The following is a 13020-nucleotide window of genomic DNA, read 5'->3' on the forward strand; positions in this document are numbered from 1 at the left end:
GAAAGAAATTACTGTTAGGGCCAAGAAAACAAGATTCTGTTGTCCTGAGAATTGACTCTTTTGTTGGCCTGGAATATTTATCCTGTGATAGGGGCTTAACCACCTAAATCATATTACTAAAGGTTATAATCATCGCCTTCGATGACACCCTTACCACCACCTTCATTGGCTGTGATCCCAGGATCAATAAGGAACATCAAAATTATTTAATAAGGTTTGCTAAGCATTTACTTCAGGTAAATTATTTTTCTTCTGGAAACCAAAGGTTTATATTTTGGTAGCCAAAAGAGTTGAGTTTCCTATTACATACGACAAATTGACATTTTGATCCGCAAGTGTAATACGAGAGTGGGTACGGAGCGTGACTTCTTTTGAGCCATATTAATTTAGGGCTATAAATTACTAGTTTCGAAATTCTGCTCATCTACCGAAGGAGACAGCAAATAATAGGCTGTGTGCAAGGTCCGGAGTCTTTGAGATCATGTTCTTTGATAGTTTGACCACTCCAAAAAAAAAAAGAAATATTTGAAAAATGGAAGTTCTTCAATGTCTAGTCATGTTTTTCCCTCAGAAAAAAAAAAAATCTCAAAATATCACACTAAAGTATACCTAGCAATTTATTGCAATACATTAAAATAACCTCAGTAGTTTGATTTTGTCATAAAAGACTTTCATGTTCCAGAGGAGCTATGCAATAGAAAACTTTATTTTTTATAGTATTTTCTAATGATTGAATACTGAGCTTCCAAAAAAAAAAAAAAAAGAGAGAGATGTTGCCTAGAAACATTCTCTGGTTGGGGAAATTGTTGGGTGCAGTTCAAAATGGGAAAACACAATTTCACAAGTGTAATTACATGATTTAGTCGGCTAACCCAATTACCAACTGTGAAGTCTCAGATGTTAAAGAGGCCACTCAGCAGTTACAGTACCCAAGAGACCCCCAGATATTCCCTGTGTTGTTTTTTATAGATATTGAGGTACATACAGACATACGCTTATGTGTACACATGTGCATGTATTCACGAGTGTGTGTGTGTGTGTGTATATATATATGTCTTCTCAGTTCTTATAAGCCAGTCATGACTTTTTATCTAAGACCTAAGAATACACCACTGGATGTGCTAAGAGGAATATCAAGATCTACCTTCTTCTGTTTTCAATGTATTAGAAAAATCATGCATCTAAAAGGTAAAAGAGGATAGTTTAATGGCTAAATACCTGGAATTAGAATCCCTTGGTTTAAAAACAGATTTTCGATGCTCATTAATGATGCAATCAAGGGAAAGTTAAACCTTCAGCCTGATCCTAAAATAGGGATGATAAGAATTGCTTCCTTATGTAGTAGTTGTGACCTTTGAATTGGAAAATCTGTGTAAAGTGCTTACAGCAGTTTTCAGGAAAATGTTTGGCACATTGTAAGCATTGAGAAATGTTTGTTATTATTATTTACTATTACTTCTATATTGCCTTTTTTCCAGGCATGTGATACATGTCCTCTTTAAATGTGTTGATATTTTCTGTGTTTCTGTTATAACAACCAGGGCCAGGCACTGCTGAGAGAGAAATGAAACAAAATCTCAATCTTAAGAGGCTCCTATAAAGTGTAATCAAAGCATTTTTTAATATCGCTTCAAAAAATCTCTCTTGGAGCTTTTGTTAAAGGCTGATTCATTTATTTCATGTGTTTATTTTTGACAGAAATGTTGTCTATTCTTCCTTGCCAATATTTTATGACAGAGTGAGAAAGATAGAGAGAGAGGAAGAGAAGATAGTGTCAGATACCTGTTGTCATTGAGTTGATTCCAACACATAGTGATCCTATCAGTAATATAAAAAAAAAGACTAGGATAAATACGTGCTGGCAATGTGATAATGTGTACTACTTCCTTGTTAAGAGTTGGGTTAATCTAGAAAAGAAAATTTCAAGTAACACAAAGACTGATTAATGTGTTGTTAAGCGCCATCGAGTCAATTCTGACTCATAGCTACTCTATAGGACAGAGTAGAACTGTCCCATAGGGTTTCTAAGGAGCTGCTGGTGGATTTGAACTGCTCACCTTTTTGGTTAGCAGCCAAGCTTTTAACCACTGCTGCTATCTTGAAACGCAAGACAGTTTTCTGTTTATTAGACGGTGTGACAGGCCTACATAAAAAGTGGAGACCACAGATTAAAGATTTTGTTGGCTCTTTTTAGATGCACAAGAGTTTATTATACAGAACTGCTTTAAACTTCCTAAGAGTTTCAGTCCAAAAGTTTTGATGAACATACATGATAGTTTTTCCAAAGCTACTGCTTTCAGTTACAAGCTTGGCCAAGCAAATTGATGTTGTTTTACTCTTCATAGAAGAATAGAGTATTAATTCTCCCCAGTCTTCTATTGAGTGTTATAGAAAGAAAAGAGAGAAATCAATCTTTTGTTGTTGTTTATAGTTAAGAATTTATTATTAAGCTGAAAAGACAACAATTATATACATTGTTATTTGTCATTGTTGTTGTGTTCTGTCAAGTGAATTTTGGCTCATAGGGATCCCATATGACAGTAGAACTTATCCATAGAGTCTTATGGAGTGTAATCTTTACTGGAGCAGATTGCCAGGTCTTTCTCCTGTGGGGTTGTTTTTTGGGCTCAAGTTGTCAACCTTTCAGTTAGCAGCCAGCACTTAACATTGAGCTACCAGTGCTCCTTATTATATACACAGAACGGTTAAAAGTGCAGGAGATACTATATGGTTATAACAATTGAGCATTACAAAAGAGAAAGAACGAAGATCTTGATCATCCTGATTTATTTTTTTTTTTCCAGAGAAAACAAGTGTCTGGTGAAGGGAAGTGAGTTGCCCACAAATCATTCCGTTATTAATAATTGTACTCAGATCATTTTATTAATGATCCTCATTCCTTCTACTTCATCATGCCCCCCACCAAAAAAAAAGAAAAAAAAAGAAAATAGCATTTGAATAGAATGAAGGAGTAAAATCTCATTTCCTGCTATTGTTCACTCTACTTCTTTTCTCTCACACAACAGACTTTGGCCACCTCTCCCTAACATCCAACTCTACATTCACCCAACTTACTGCTTTTCTGTTGACTGGCATCCCAGGATTGGAAGGCTTCCACATCTGGATCTCCATTCTTTTCAGCTTCATGTACTCTCTTGCTCTGATAGGCAATGTCCTGGTTATGATGGTGGTGGCCTGGGACAGAAGCCTCCACGAGCCCATGTACCTCTTCCTAGCAATGCTGGCACTCAGTGATGTCCTCCTCTGTACTGTCACAGTGCCCAAAATGCTTCTCATCTTCTGGCAGGGCCCTTCTCCATCAACGTTTTCTGCCTGCCTCACACAGATGTTCTTTGTCCATGCTCTTTTCCTCTCTGAATCTGCTGTTCTTCTGGCCATGGCTTTTGATCGCTATGTGGCCATCTGTGAACCACTCCAGTATGTGACCCTACTTACAGGCTCTCTCACTGGCAAGGTTGGCCTGGCTCTGATGGTCCGGAGTGTGGCTGTAGTCACTCCTGGTGTCCTCCTCATTCTCCGGCTGCACTTTTGCAGAACCAATATCATCCACCACACCTATTGTGAGAACATGGGCATTGCCAAGTTGGCCTGCAATAATATTTCCCTTAATAGCATTTATGGACTCACTGTTGCTCTCCTTACCACAGGGTTGGACTTTGTCCTCATCTCTCTCTCCTACTGGCTAATCCTGAGGACAGTGTTCCGACTGCCTTCAAGGGGAGCTCGGACAAAGGCGTTTGGAACCTGTGGAGCTCATATATGTGTCATCTTGATATTCTACACTCTGGCCTTCTTTTCCTTCTTTACTCATCGCTTTGGGCACCATGTGCCCAGGCATACTCTTATCCTCCTGGCAAATCTCTATTTACTGATGCCACCTACCATGAACCCCATTGTGTATGGGGTAAAAACCAAAGAGATAAGGATGCGAGTACTAGGGCTCTGTAGTCATTCAAAATGACCTTAGGTAAATGAATCAACAAGGTCCGGGAATGTTAAGGATACAATTCAGATTGTATCATATCTGAATCAATCCAGGCAGGCTTGTCCACAGAAGACCCAACTTCTGATTAGAGCTTAAAATATTCATGCTTCCAAATCCTATCTTCCTAATATGGGGTAAACAGGAAGTTAAAAGGGAATCATTAAGGTATCATCTAGGAATATTTCAACATACTAGAGTAATAGTCATTGAATTATGTAACAGAGTGGAAAATTCAAATACCCTTTTTGTAATCTGCTGTCTCTTTCAATTTTCTATGGACAGGCGAAAATATAAACTTTAGACAATTAGGAATTATTTCTAATTCCAGTCTTACCATTGCATGTATGAGGCATAGAACATACAAATAATATAATAAATAAATAATATATTATAATAAAAAGGCTGTTGCCATCAAGTCAATTCTGACCCTCTAGGACAGAGTACAGCTGCCCATAGCAACCCTCTGGGACAGAGTAGAACTGCCGCATAGAGTTTCCAAAGAGCAGCTTGTGAAATGGAGCTGCTGACCTTTTGGTAAGCAGCCAAACTCTTAACTACTGCACCCCCAGGGCTCAGGGAGTTTGTTGCATATATTTTGTATTACATATGTTATAGTATATATAGTATATTATAATATTATATATAATATTTTAATAGATTCCTTAATTAATTACTCAAATAATTAATGCAGATTTTCTCGTGTAACGAACTCCCTGATCTTGTCCTTATTATGTATATTACCTGTTAGTAAAATACTTGTTTTCCTTTCCTCTCAAAAACTATTCCCCTAGTTTCCAGAAAACATCTATTTCTCATCACCTTTAATGCCTTAGTGTAATATGTTTTTGGTTATAAAATATATATACCTATGTTTTTGGTTATACACAATGGAAATTGATTTTCTTAATATTACATAGACAAAAAAAGAAGGATATTACATGAAAACATTCTGAGTTATATCATTACATCCAAGGAGGAGCTGAATATCCAAGATTGGAAAGGACAAAATTCAAGCTTCTGTAGGACTTCAGCAACAGGCAAATGTGAACTTCTTCACAGGAGTTGATGGCACTAACCTGTTTTAGCTACAGTAACCCTGGGAAGATAAACATAATTGCTCTGGATTGGGTCAGATTACTAAAACTGGATCAATCCATTTTATCCAGGGAGTTGTTGCTGTTGTTGTTAGCTGCTATCCAGCAACTCCATATGACAGCTTAGAACTACCCATAGGATTTTCTGGGCTGTAACCTTTAGGAGCACATTGTTAGGTCTTTCTCCTGTGGAACTGCTGGTAGTATCCCTTTTTATTTTGATTTCACAGAAATGAACATGTGTCAGGGTAGTTCCTGAGAAGTGGAAATCACAGGAATAGGTCAGAACTATGTCCACCAAATTCACTGACTCATTTACATAAACACATGTATTTTTTCCTAATTTAGTTCCTCTGAAACAAACTCTTCTTTCCCTTTACAATCTATAGTAACTGGGTCATACTTTCTCACCTATAAATTTATCTGCTATATTCCTGTAATGTATAAATCCTTTTAATCTACTAGAAGACATTTACCTCCTCATTAATAAAAGAGATAAAACATTTTTGGGTGTTCCAGACAATAAAATATGTGTCATGAACATAGCACAACACTTACGTGGTCTGGGAGTTGAGTCAACTGCATTGAACATTGTGAAAAAAATTGTGTTGCTGCAATTCTCTTTATAAAATGCATGTGGTTGTTTCTAGAGTCTGTGTATAATCAGATGACTATCCATGACATTGTTTTGAAGACAATTATTTTACTATTTTTTAAGTTATTAGACTGAGTGGCTAAGTGAGATAGTGAAGTGTTTTGTAGCACTACTTGGAATAGAAGAAAATACCAAGCAGATGATGAAAGAGATAGTGGTCTTCCCTACTATTGTTTTTTCTTGCCATCATGTTTTATTACAGAGGGTCTTCTGCAGCACTAAGATTATTAGTGCATTACCCAAAGGATAGCATTTGTAGCAAAAATAATTAAATTGTCTTTGTCTAATGAAAAGGTCTTGACCATCCAAAAAAAAAAAGCAGATTACTTATTTAGGCCTCTGTACCTCTTACAGATTTGACAGGAAGGCAGGGAGGGTTTTCAGAAGACAAATAAATACTCATGATTTTCTCAAAGAACATAATATATGTAAGAGGGTCTCCTAATCTGTAAACCAACATGCAAATTAGATAGTGCTTCAACATATTATTGTCAGTGTAGGCAGAAACAAAAGACCTTTTTGTTTTATGAGCACTAGCTGCTTCCCAATGACTGAGCTCCAGCCTTCATTATTATTGTTTCAGCTGCTGTCAAGTTGGCCCCCTACCCATGGTGATCTCAGTGCACAATGGAAAAAAATCCTGCTCAGTCCTATTCCATTCCAGTTATGGATTGGAAATGGACTATTGCGCTCCATAGGGTTTTCATTGGCTGATTTTTAGAAGCAGATCTCCAGGCTTTTCTTCGTAGTGAGTCTTACTCTAGAAGCTCCACTGAAATCTATTCAGCATCTAAACAACACACCAACCTCCACTGACAGACGGGTGGTGGTTCCACATGGAGGGCATTGGCTAGGAACTGAATCTGGATCTCCCTCAGGGAAGGCAAGAATTCTACCACTTAGCCATCGATGCTTTCTTTATCCAGACCTTATTAGGGTTCCAAACAGAAATTAATGCTTCTGCTTTCAGCTCAACACAACGTTGCCATCCATGTATTTATTTAGCTGTATATCCAATCAGTCATCTCTTTACCAGCTGTATTTTACCTGGAAAGATTATCTTCATTATAAGAATATGTGTTTTATGAATATTTTTGTTAAAATAACTTTTATGAATATAAAGTAACTCTAACAATAAAATTTAAGAGCTAGTATAGTATTTTAATACTTTTTAAAGTCAAAAGTGTAGCAACCTATATAGGCATCCACTTAAACATGGAGCCTTTATGGTGCAGTACTTAAGCACTCAGCTGCTAACCAAAAGGTCAGTGGTTTGGGCCTACCAGCTCTGCAAGAGAAAAATGTGGTAGTCTGTTTCCATAAAATGTACAGCCTTGGAAACCAAATGGAGCAATTCTACTCTCTCCTATAGGGTCGTTATGTGTCACAATTGACTCAACGACAATGGTTTTGATTTTGAGGTTATCCACTTAAACATAGTTTTTTTGGTATGTTTAATTTAAAATCTAGAATCCAATAAACCCAATGCCAGTAGTCGATTCTGACTCACAGTGAGTCCATGATCCAGTACCTTAAATATATTTCTCTTAACAGAGGTGATTGAAAGTTTCATTTTCTGGAGTACAGACACTGAGAAAAATATATTCAACATTCACAGGTTAAAATTATACTAAGCATTTGAAGATCATATGTTAAAGGTGATTAAAACTAGTTAAAGGATACTTATATAACACACATCTGACAGTAATGTTATTTTGTCCTCAAAGTTGTAATTGTTTCTATTAATTTCATTTTATTTATCACAAGAAGAGGATTGTCTCATTTTGATGTGTATATATTCTCTATTATTTTTGATTGTTCTTTCCATTACCAAGGTGAATGTGCTGAAGGGACGAGGTAATAAGAAGTAGAATCAATAAATGGAATAAAGAGGAGTGGAGTCAGACACGATTGACTTAAAAGCAGGAAACAGATTTTTCTAGGTAAAGTTCATATGCCTGAAATTTGAAATGCTAACTATGAGTTAGTAAGATTTCTCTTATTGTACAATACTTGGGCTTATGGTAGGTCAAAACTTTGCTTCTAAGATTTTTTTTTCATATCCAAACAAATTGTTCTTTATTCATTAGTTGATTCATTTATTTTTCTTTGATGCATTCCATAATTATTATAAAGTATCTCTTTTTAAAAAAAAGCATAGCAGTAGTTCTTACATGCAGCAAACTGAGCCACAGTTTCTGCTTGATATTAGAATAAGTTAAGACATATGAAAACACATTCTATTATGTATTGTCATTGAGCTGATTTCAAGGGCCATAAAGCATTCTGAAAATCTTTTTACTCCCCAACTTTTTTCTTTGAGCAAACATAGACATGTGAAAAAAAAAATTAATTAAATTTGCAAATTACTTTTTTTTAACAACTCTACAGCTAGCCATGTGCTAGATAATTTCAGAGATAAAAGGAAAGATAGCTTTGTATATTGAAAAGAGTTCTGTGTATGAATTAAGAGGCCTTATTTTTCAGATCCTGCTGTCATAAACTTGTAAGTAGTTATGACTCTGTGAAATACATTTTGTTCATATTTAAGTAAATAATACATCCTAAATTATTATTAAGATACTTTTTTTAAACAAAAGGTTTGCCATCCCTGGGTGAACATGACAGGATCTGGGAGTTTTCAAAAACTACTATGTGCTGGCTTCTATAAGATTAACAGTATTTGAAATAAAAATCAAGTAAAAGAAAAACAAAATACTGATATTGCCTTTTTCTACTCCGGAAGAAACTAAACCTGCACCGACAAGGTATACATGTGTATAAAATTTTATAAGGTGATGCTGAGGCATCATGAGGGCTGAGAACCAACCTCCGCTTTGAGAACTAGTATAGTATTATACCAAGATGAGATTTTTTTTCTAACTTTAAGAAAGATAGAATAAGCATATTTATAAACACAAAATTTAGGTAACAAGACAGTACAAGATTCTGTGACTAATATAAAATATCAGAAATAAAAGAAATACCTATTTGGTATATTCACTAAAAAAATTCATGGATGAGATGACGTTAAATAAGGGTTGGGATTACAAATGGAAGAGTATGGACAGAAATGATTCAACATATTTCAAAAATATTCATAAAGAAAGCAGTTTTATAAAGCAGAATGTGGAGTCAACTGTATAGTCCCAGTGGACTTAAATTTTCTTCTTCATGCTCCTTCTATTTCTACTTTTTCAGTAGCCTTGTGTTGGAAACTCTGATGCCAACATACTAGATATATCACTACAGCAAACAAATCATTATGTGTTTACTCTACTAAAACTGATGGTCTTGAGGACATGTCCACATCACAGTACAACTAATGTTTTTTTGGGAAAAGAAAATGGAGGACTCCCTGGCAGATCTGCTTGGTCTTCACACTGTAGATGATTGGGTTGAGCACAAGTGGAACCAATAAATAGATGTTTGCCATGAAGATGTGGATGAGAGGAGAAGAGGGTTTGGTGAAACGATGGACAATAGACAGTCCAATCATGGGTACATATAGAATGAGTACAGCACAGATGTGAGATGCACATGTGTTGAGGGCTTTAAGCCTGCCCTTGCAGGATGCAATTCTCAATACCTAATGAAGGATGAAAACGTAAGACAGAAAAATTCCCCTAAGAGTCCATGCCCCATAGCACAGTGATCAGAACCAATCCATATATAAAATTAAACTTGGTGTCAGCACAGGCAAGGCGGATCATGTCCTGGTGTAGACAGTAGGAATGAGAAAGGACGTGGGAGTGGCAGAAAGGAAAGTAGGCCAACCGGGCCAGAAGTGGAATCACGGCAAAGGCACTCCTGAGCAGGGCTACAATTCCAATCTTGGTGATGAGTCTTGGCATAAGAATGGTGGCATATCACAGAGGGTAGCAGATGGCCACATACCGATCAAGGGTCATGGCCAAGAGCACAGATGATTCAGTGAAGGAGAAAGTGTGAATGAAAAACATTTGGACCACACAGATATTAAACTGTATCTCTCTGGAAATGGACCACAACACCCTGAAGACTGATACCATTGTGGGCATGGACATGCCCATGTCAGTAAGGGAAAGCATGGCAAGGAAGTAGTACATAGGCTCGTGGAGCCTGGGGTCTGTCCGGATAATGTGCAAAATGGTACAGTTGCCCATTATTCCAGCAAGGTAGAGTAGACAGAATGGGATGGAAATCCAGTTGTGAAATTCCTCATAGCCAGGGATGCCTGTGAGATAGAATGTGGATGGCAGGGCATTGCTGGAGTTGGAGGCTGCCATTGGATTGACTTGTTGAACCACAGTCCCATCACAAGATCATACTCCTATGGGGAGGATAATGGAAAAACAGGATCTGTGTCAGAATAAAACAAACACTTCAGTGCTCATCAGTAATCACCTCAAAACCCAACCTTACTTTATCAATAAGAGTTGCCAGTTAAGTAAACAGCAATTTTAGACCCACAAGGACCCTGCCTTTTGTCTCTTATATGCAGGCACATCCATACCTTTTCTAAACATGTGACAATCATATCTTAAAGACACTACGCAGGGACAATAGCACAAGACCTCTTCATTTTTATTTGTATAATACAATCTTTAGGAAGTTACTAGGACAGGGTTACTGGCCTTACTTTAGTCAGTCTTTTTTTTTTTTTTTTAAATGAGTCTGGCAGTGATTTACAGAAAATACCTTTCTCTGCCTGATCTTCATAGTTTCTTCAGTAATGCTAGAATACCATGCAATGCATCTTATCAGGATTAAGGCAAGTATTGGCCAGTATGGGTCTTGTTCTTACTAACCTATCCCCATCTATATAATGGATGTGCCAGGCCTGGTCTCTACAAAGAGTTAAATCTGGTATCAATTTGGTCTTGGCCTGGCACCCCCATTTAATTACTTTTGTGTGTGTGTGTGTGTGTGGCCGTCCAGATCTTCTAGTGAGCTTTTATTATTGAATAAAAATATCGAAATCCAGAGCTAAATACAAGTTATGATACAATTAACTAAAATAATCAGTGTCAAATTTTTGAAAGAATATCTTAAAATAATAAAATATGTATAGTTTGAGGAAAGCTCATTTGACTCTGGCTTTGATTTTAAAGATTCAGAATATAATTCTTGTTAATTTTCATAAAGAATTTCTACAGAAATGTAAAATAATGGATAGATTGGTATACTAGTAAGCTATGGCAGAAGCTCATGATTCAAAACAAAACAGAACAAAATAACATAAAAAAAAAACTTATGGACTAGAATAAGTCTATAGGCTTCATCTCATCTTGACACTAAGTGCTTTGTACTTGGACAAAATGAGAAAATAATTTTGTCCCCACTAGACTCCAGTATTTCTTCTGTGCTAAAGAAAAACGTCTCTGAAATAAGATGTGCTGCCTCTCAAAACTCCACTCATTCTCCACTTTCAAAGCACCCAAGTTCACGAAAATGCTGATAGGAGAATTACAATCCACGAGCAGATTACTTCTCACTGTAAATTAATTGGCATCTTCCTGTCTTGTAAAGTCTACTTTGGCCTTTGAGACACTCAAATCTTCTTCAATCTCCTCAAGTCCCATGTAGATAAACCCTTAAATATAGCAAATATTTGTTTGGAACTTTTAATAATGGCAATTTTATAGGAAATAAAAGATCTATAAACAAGCAAGTATATTCTAGAGACAACTCAATCTTTCTGTTTATATTATAATTTAGGTCAACTCACATGTTATATAAACTGATATTTATGATCCTACTGTTTCCCTCTCTCTGCCTGCCTTATCATCACCCCAAATCCTTACTGCTCTGACCTTGGGCTGTTCCTCCATACCTTCCTTTCTATGCTTCTTTCATTATGCCCAAAGGCAGATATGTGAGGGAGAGTGTGTAGTTCATGTGATACTTCCAGAATTATGTCAGGATTGTTTTTCTCTTGGGTCACTGTATCAGTGCCAATTTTGGAAAAAAAAAAAAAAAAGACTCTTGTGTAAAATGTGAAGTGTCAAGAAAAAAGGAGAACCTTGAGACTTCATAGAGCTAGGATTCTGAGCAACCATGTTACTATGCTGAAGTTATCACAGTAGTGTTTCTTTATTCATTTAACATCTAGCCTGCCTATTATTCCACAATGTTTTTTTTCTTGTCGCACTGCTTCATTTTGATACTCTGACTCCTATTGCTCTTGACCCTAGCATTTCCAACTCATTCACATGACCATGTAACATTTTCACCCCTCCTCAGGGGAGGAGAATGGAGTTCTTTGGTACTAGCTTGTGAATTTGGAAGTCTTAAGATTTTATAAAGTAGGATTTAGAACACTGAGCTTTAATTACAGTCAAATTAAAATCATTGATACTTGGGACTGGAAGGAACCTTGAAGGTTATCTGGTGCAATTATACCATTATTTTGGAATTCATCCTCTATTATGCCTGAAAATGGTCCACACCTTCTCCATGGGCATAGAAGACATCACCTGCTGTGGAAATCTGGGAACCTTAGGCAATCCTGTCTATCTGAAAAGCCTCCCTTATATGAGTCCAACTTTGATAGTACTAGAGTGGGCATAAACAGTAAAGATATATATATATAGATATATACCAAAAAAAAAAAAAAAAACCTATTGCCATTGAGTTGATTCTACTCATAGAGACCCTATAGGTAGCTATAAAAAAAAAAAAAAATAGGGAACATTATATCTTGTGCTGAACTGAGAACCTCTTGCTTTCTGAACCAGCCGTTTTGTCCTTCACATACCCTGGATATCTGTCCTTTTCTCTTTTGAGTCACAAGATTCCCTTCTGTTTCTTCCTACTCTCTCCCACTTTTATTTCTCCCAGGTCTTACGCACTTGGTGGAATAGTTCTTCTTGCTTGTAGTAGTCATTCCAGTTCTCAAAGCACGGATGATGAGTTGATAAGTGTTCTTCCAATCCTTAGAGATATGAAGCCCCAGGACAGTCACATGACAGTGGCAGTAACCCTATCACTGCTAACTTTTCAGTTTGTCACACTTCCTAAGCTCCTCTCTCCACCACATCTGTACTGCAGCAGATGCGGCAGTTTGGGAACATGGGAACAAGGACCTTATAGAGATTACCAGATATTTATTGTCATAATGTCTGGGAAAAATGCTGTAACATTACATGAGATGAGATACTAGTTTAGAGACAGAATATGACATGACAGTAAATATACATATGTGTGTGTGTGTGTGTTATGTATTTATGTTGGAGGGGAACAGACATAAGCGCTGAAAGTAACTTGAGTTCAGACCCATTACT

The 13020-nt window shown here is 36.7% G+C and overlaps 1 protein-coding gene and 1 pseudogene across 1 annotated transcript; one reads left to right on the top strand and one right to left on the bottom strand.

Moving 5' to 3' along the window:
* The first annotated feature begins 3145 nt into the window (after positions 1–3145).
* On the top strand, positions 3146–4202 carry LOC100662529 (olfactory receptor 52D1-like). Its single transcript, XM_010600954.3, has one exon. The coding sequence runs from the start codon at positions 3146–3148 to the stop codon at positions 3980–3982; it is 837 nt and encodes a 278-aa protein (XP_010599256.3). The 3' UTR covers positions 3983–4202.
* A 4743-nt stretch (positions 4203–8945) lies between these two features.
* On the bottom strand, positions 8946–10385 carry LOC100662242 (olfactory receptor 51L1-like; annotated as a pseudogene).
* Positions 10386–13020: the final 2635 nt, after the last annotated feature.

This window comes from Loxodonta africana, chromosome 7, assembly GCF_030014295.1.
Source record: "Loxodonta africana isolate mLoxAfr1 chromosome 7, mLoxAfr1.hap2, whole genome shotgun sequence".
Classification (NCBI taxonomy): Eukaryota; Metazoa; Chordata; class Mammalia; order Proboscidea; family Elephantidae; genus Loxodonta; species Loxodonta africana.

Coding starts and splice junctions, on each gene's coding strand:
- LOC100662529 (XM_010600954.3), top strand. CDS start 3,146: ATGTACTCTCTTGCTCTGATAGGCAATGTCCTGGTTATGATGGTGGTG.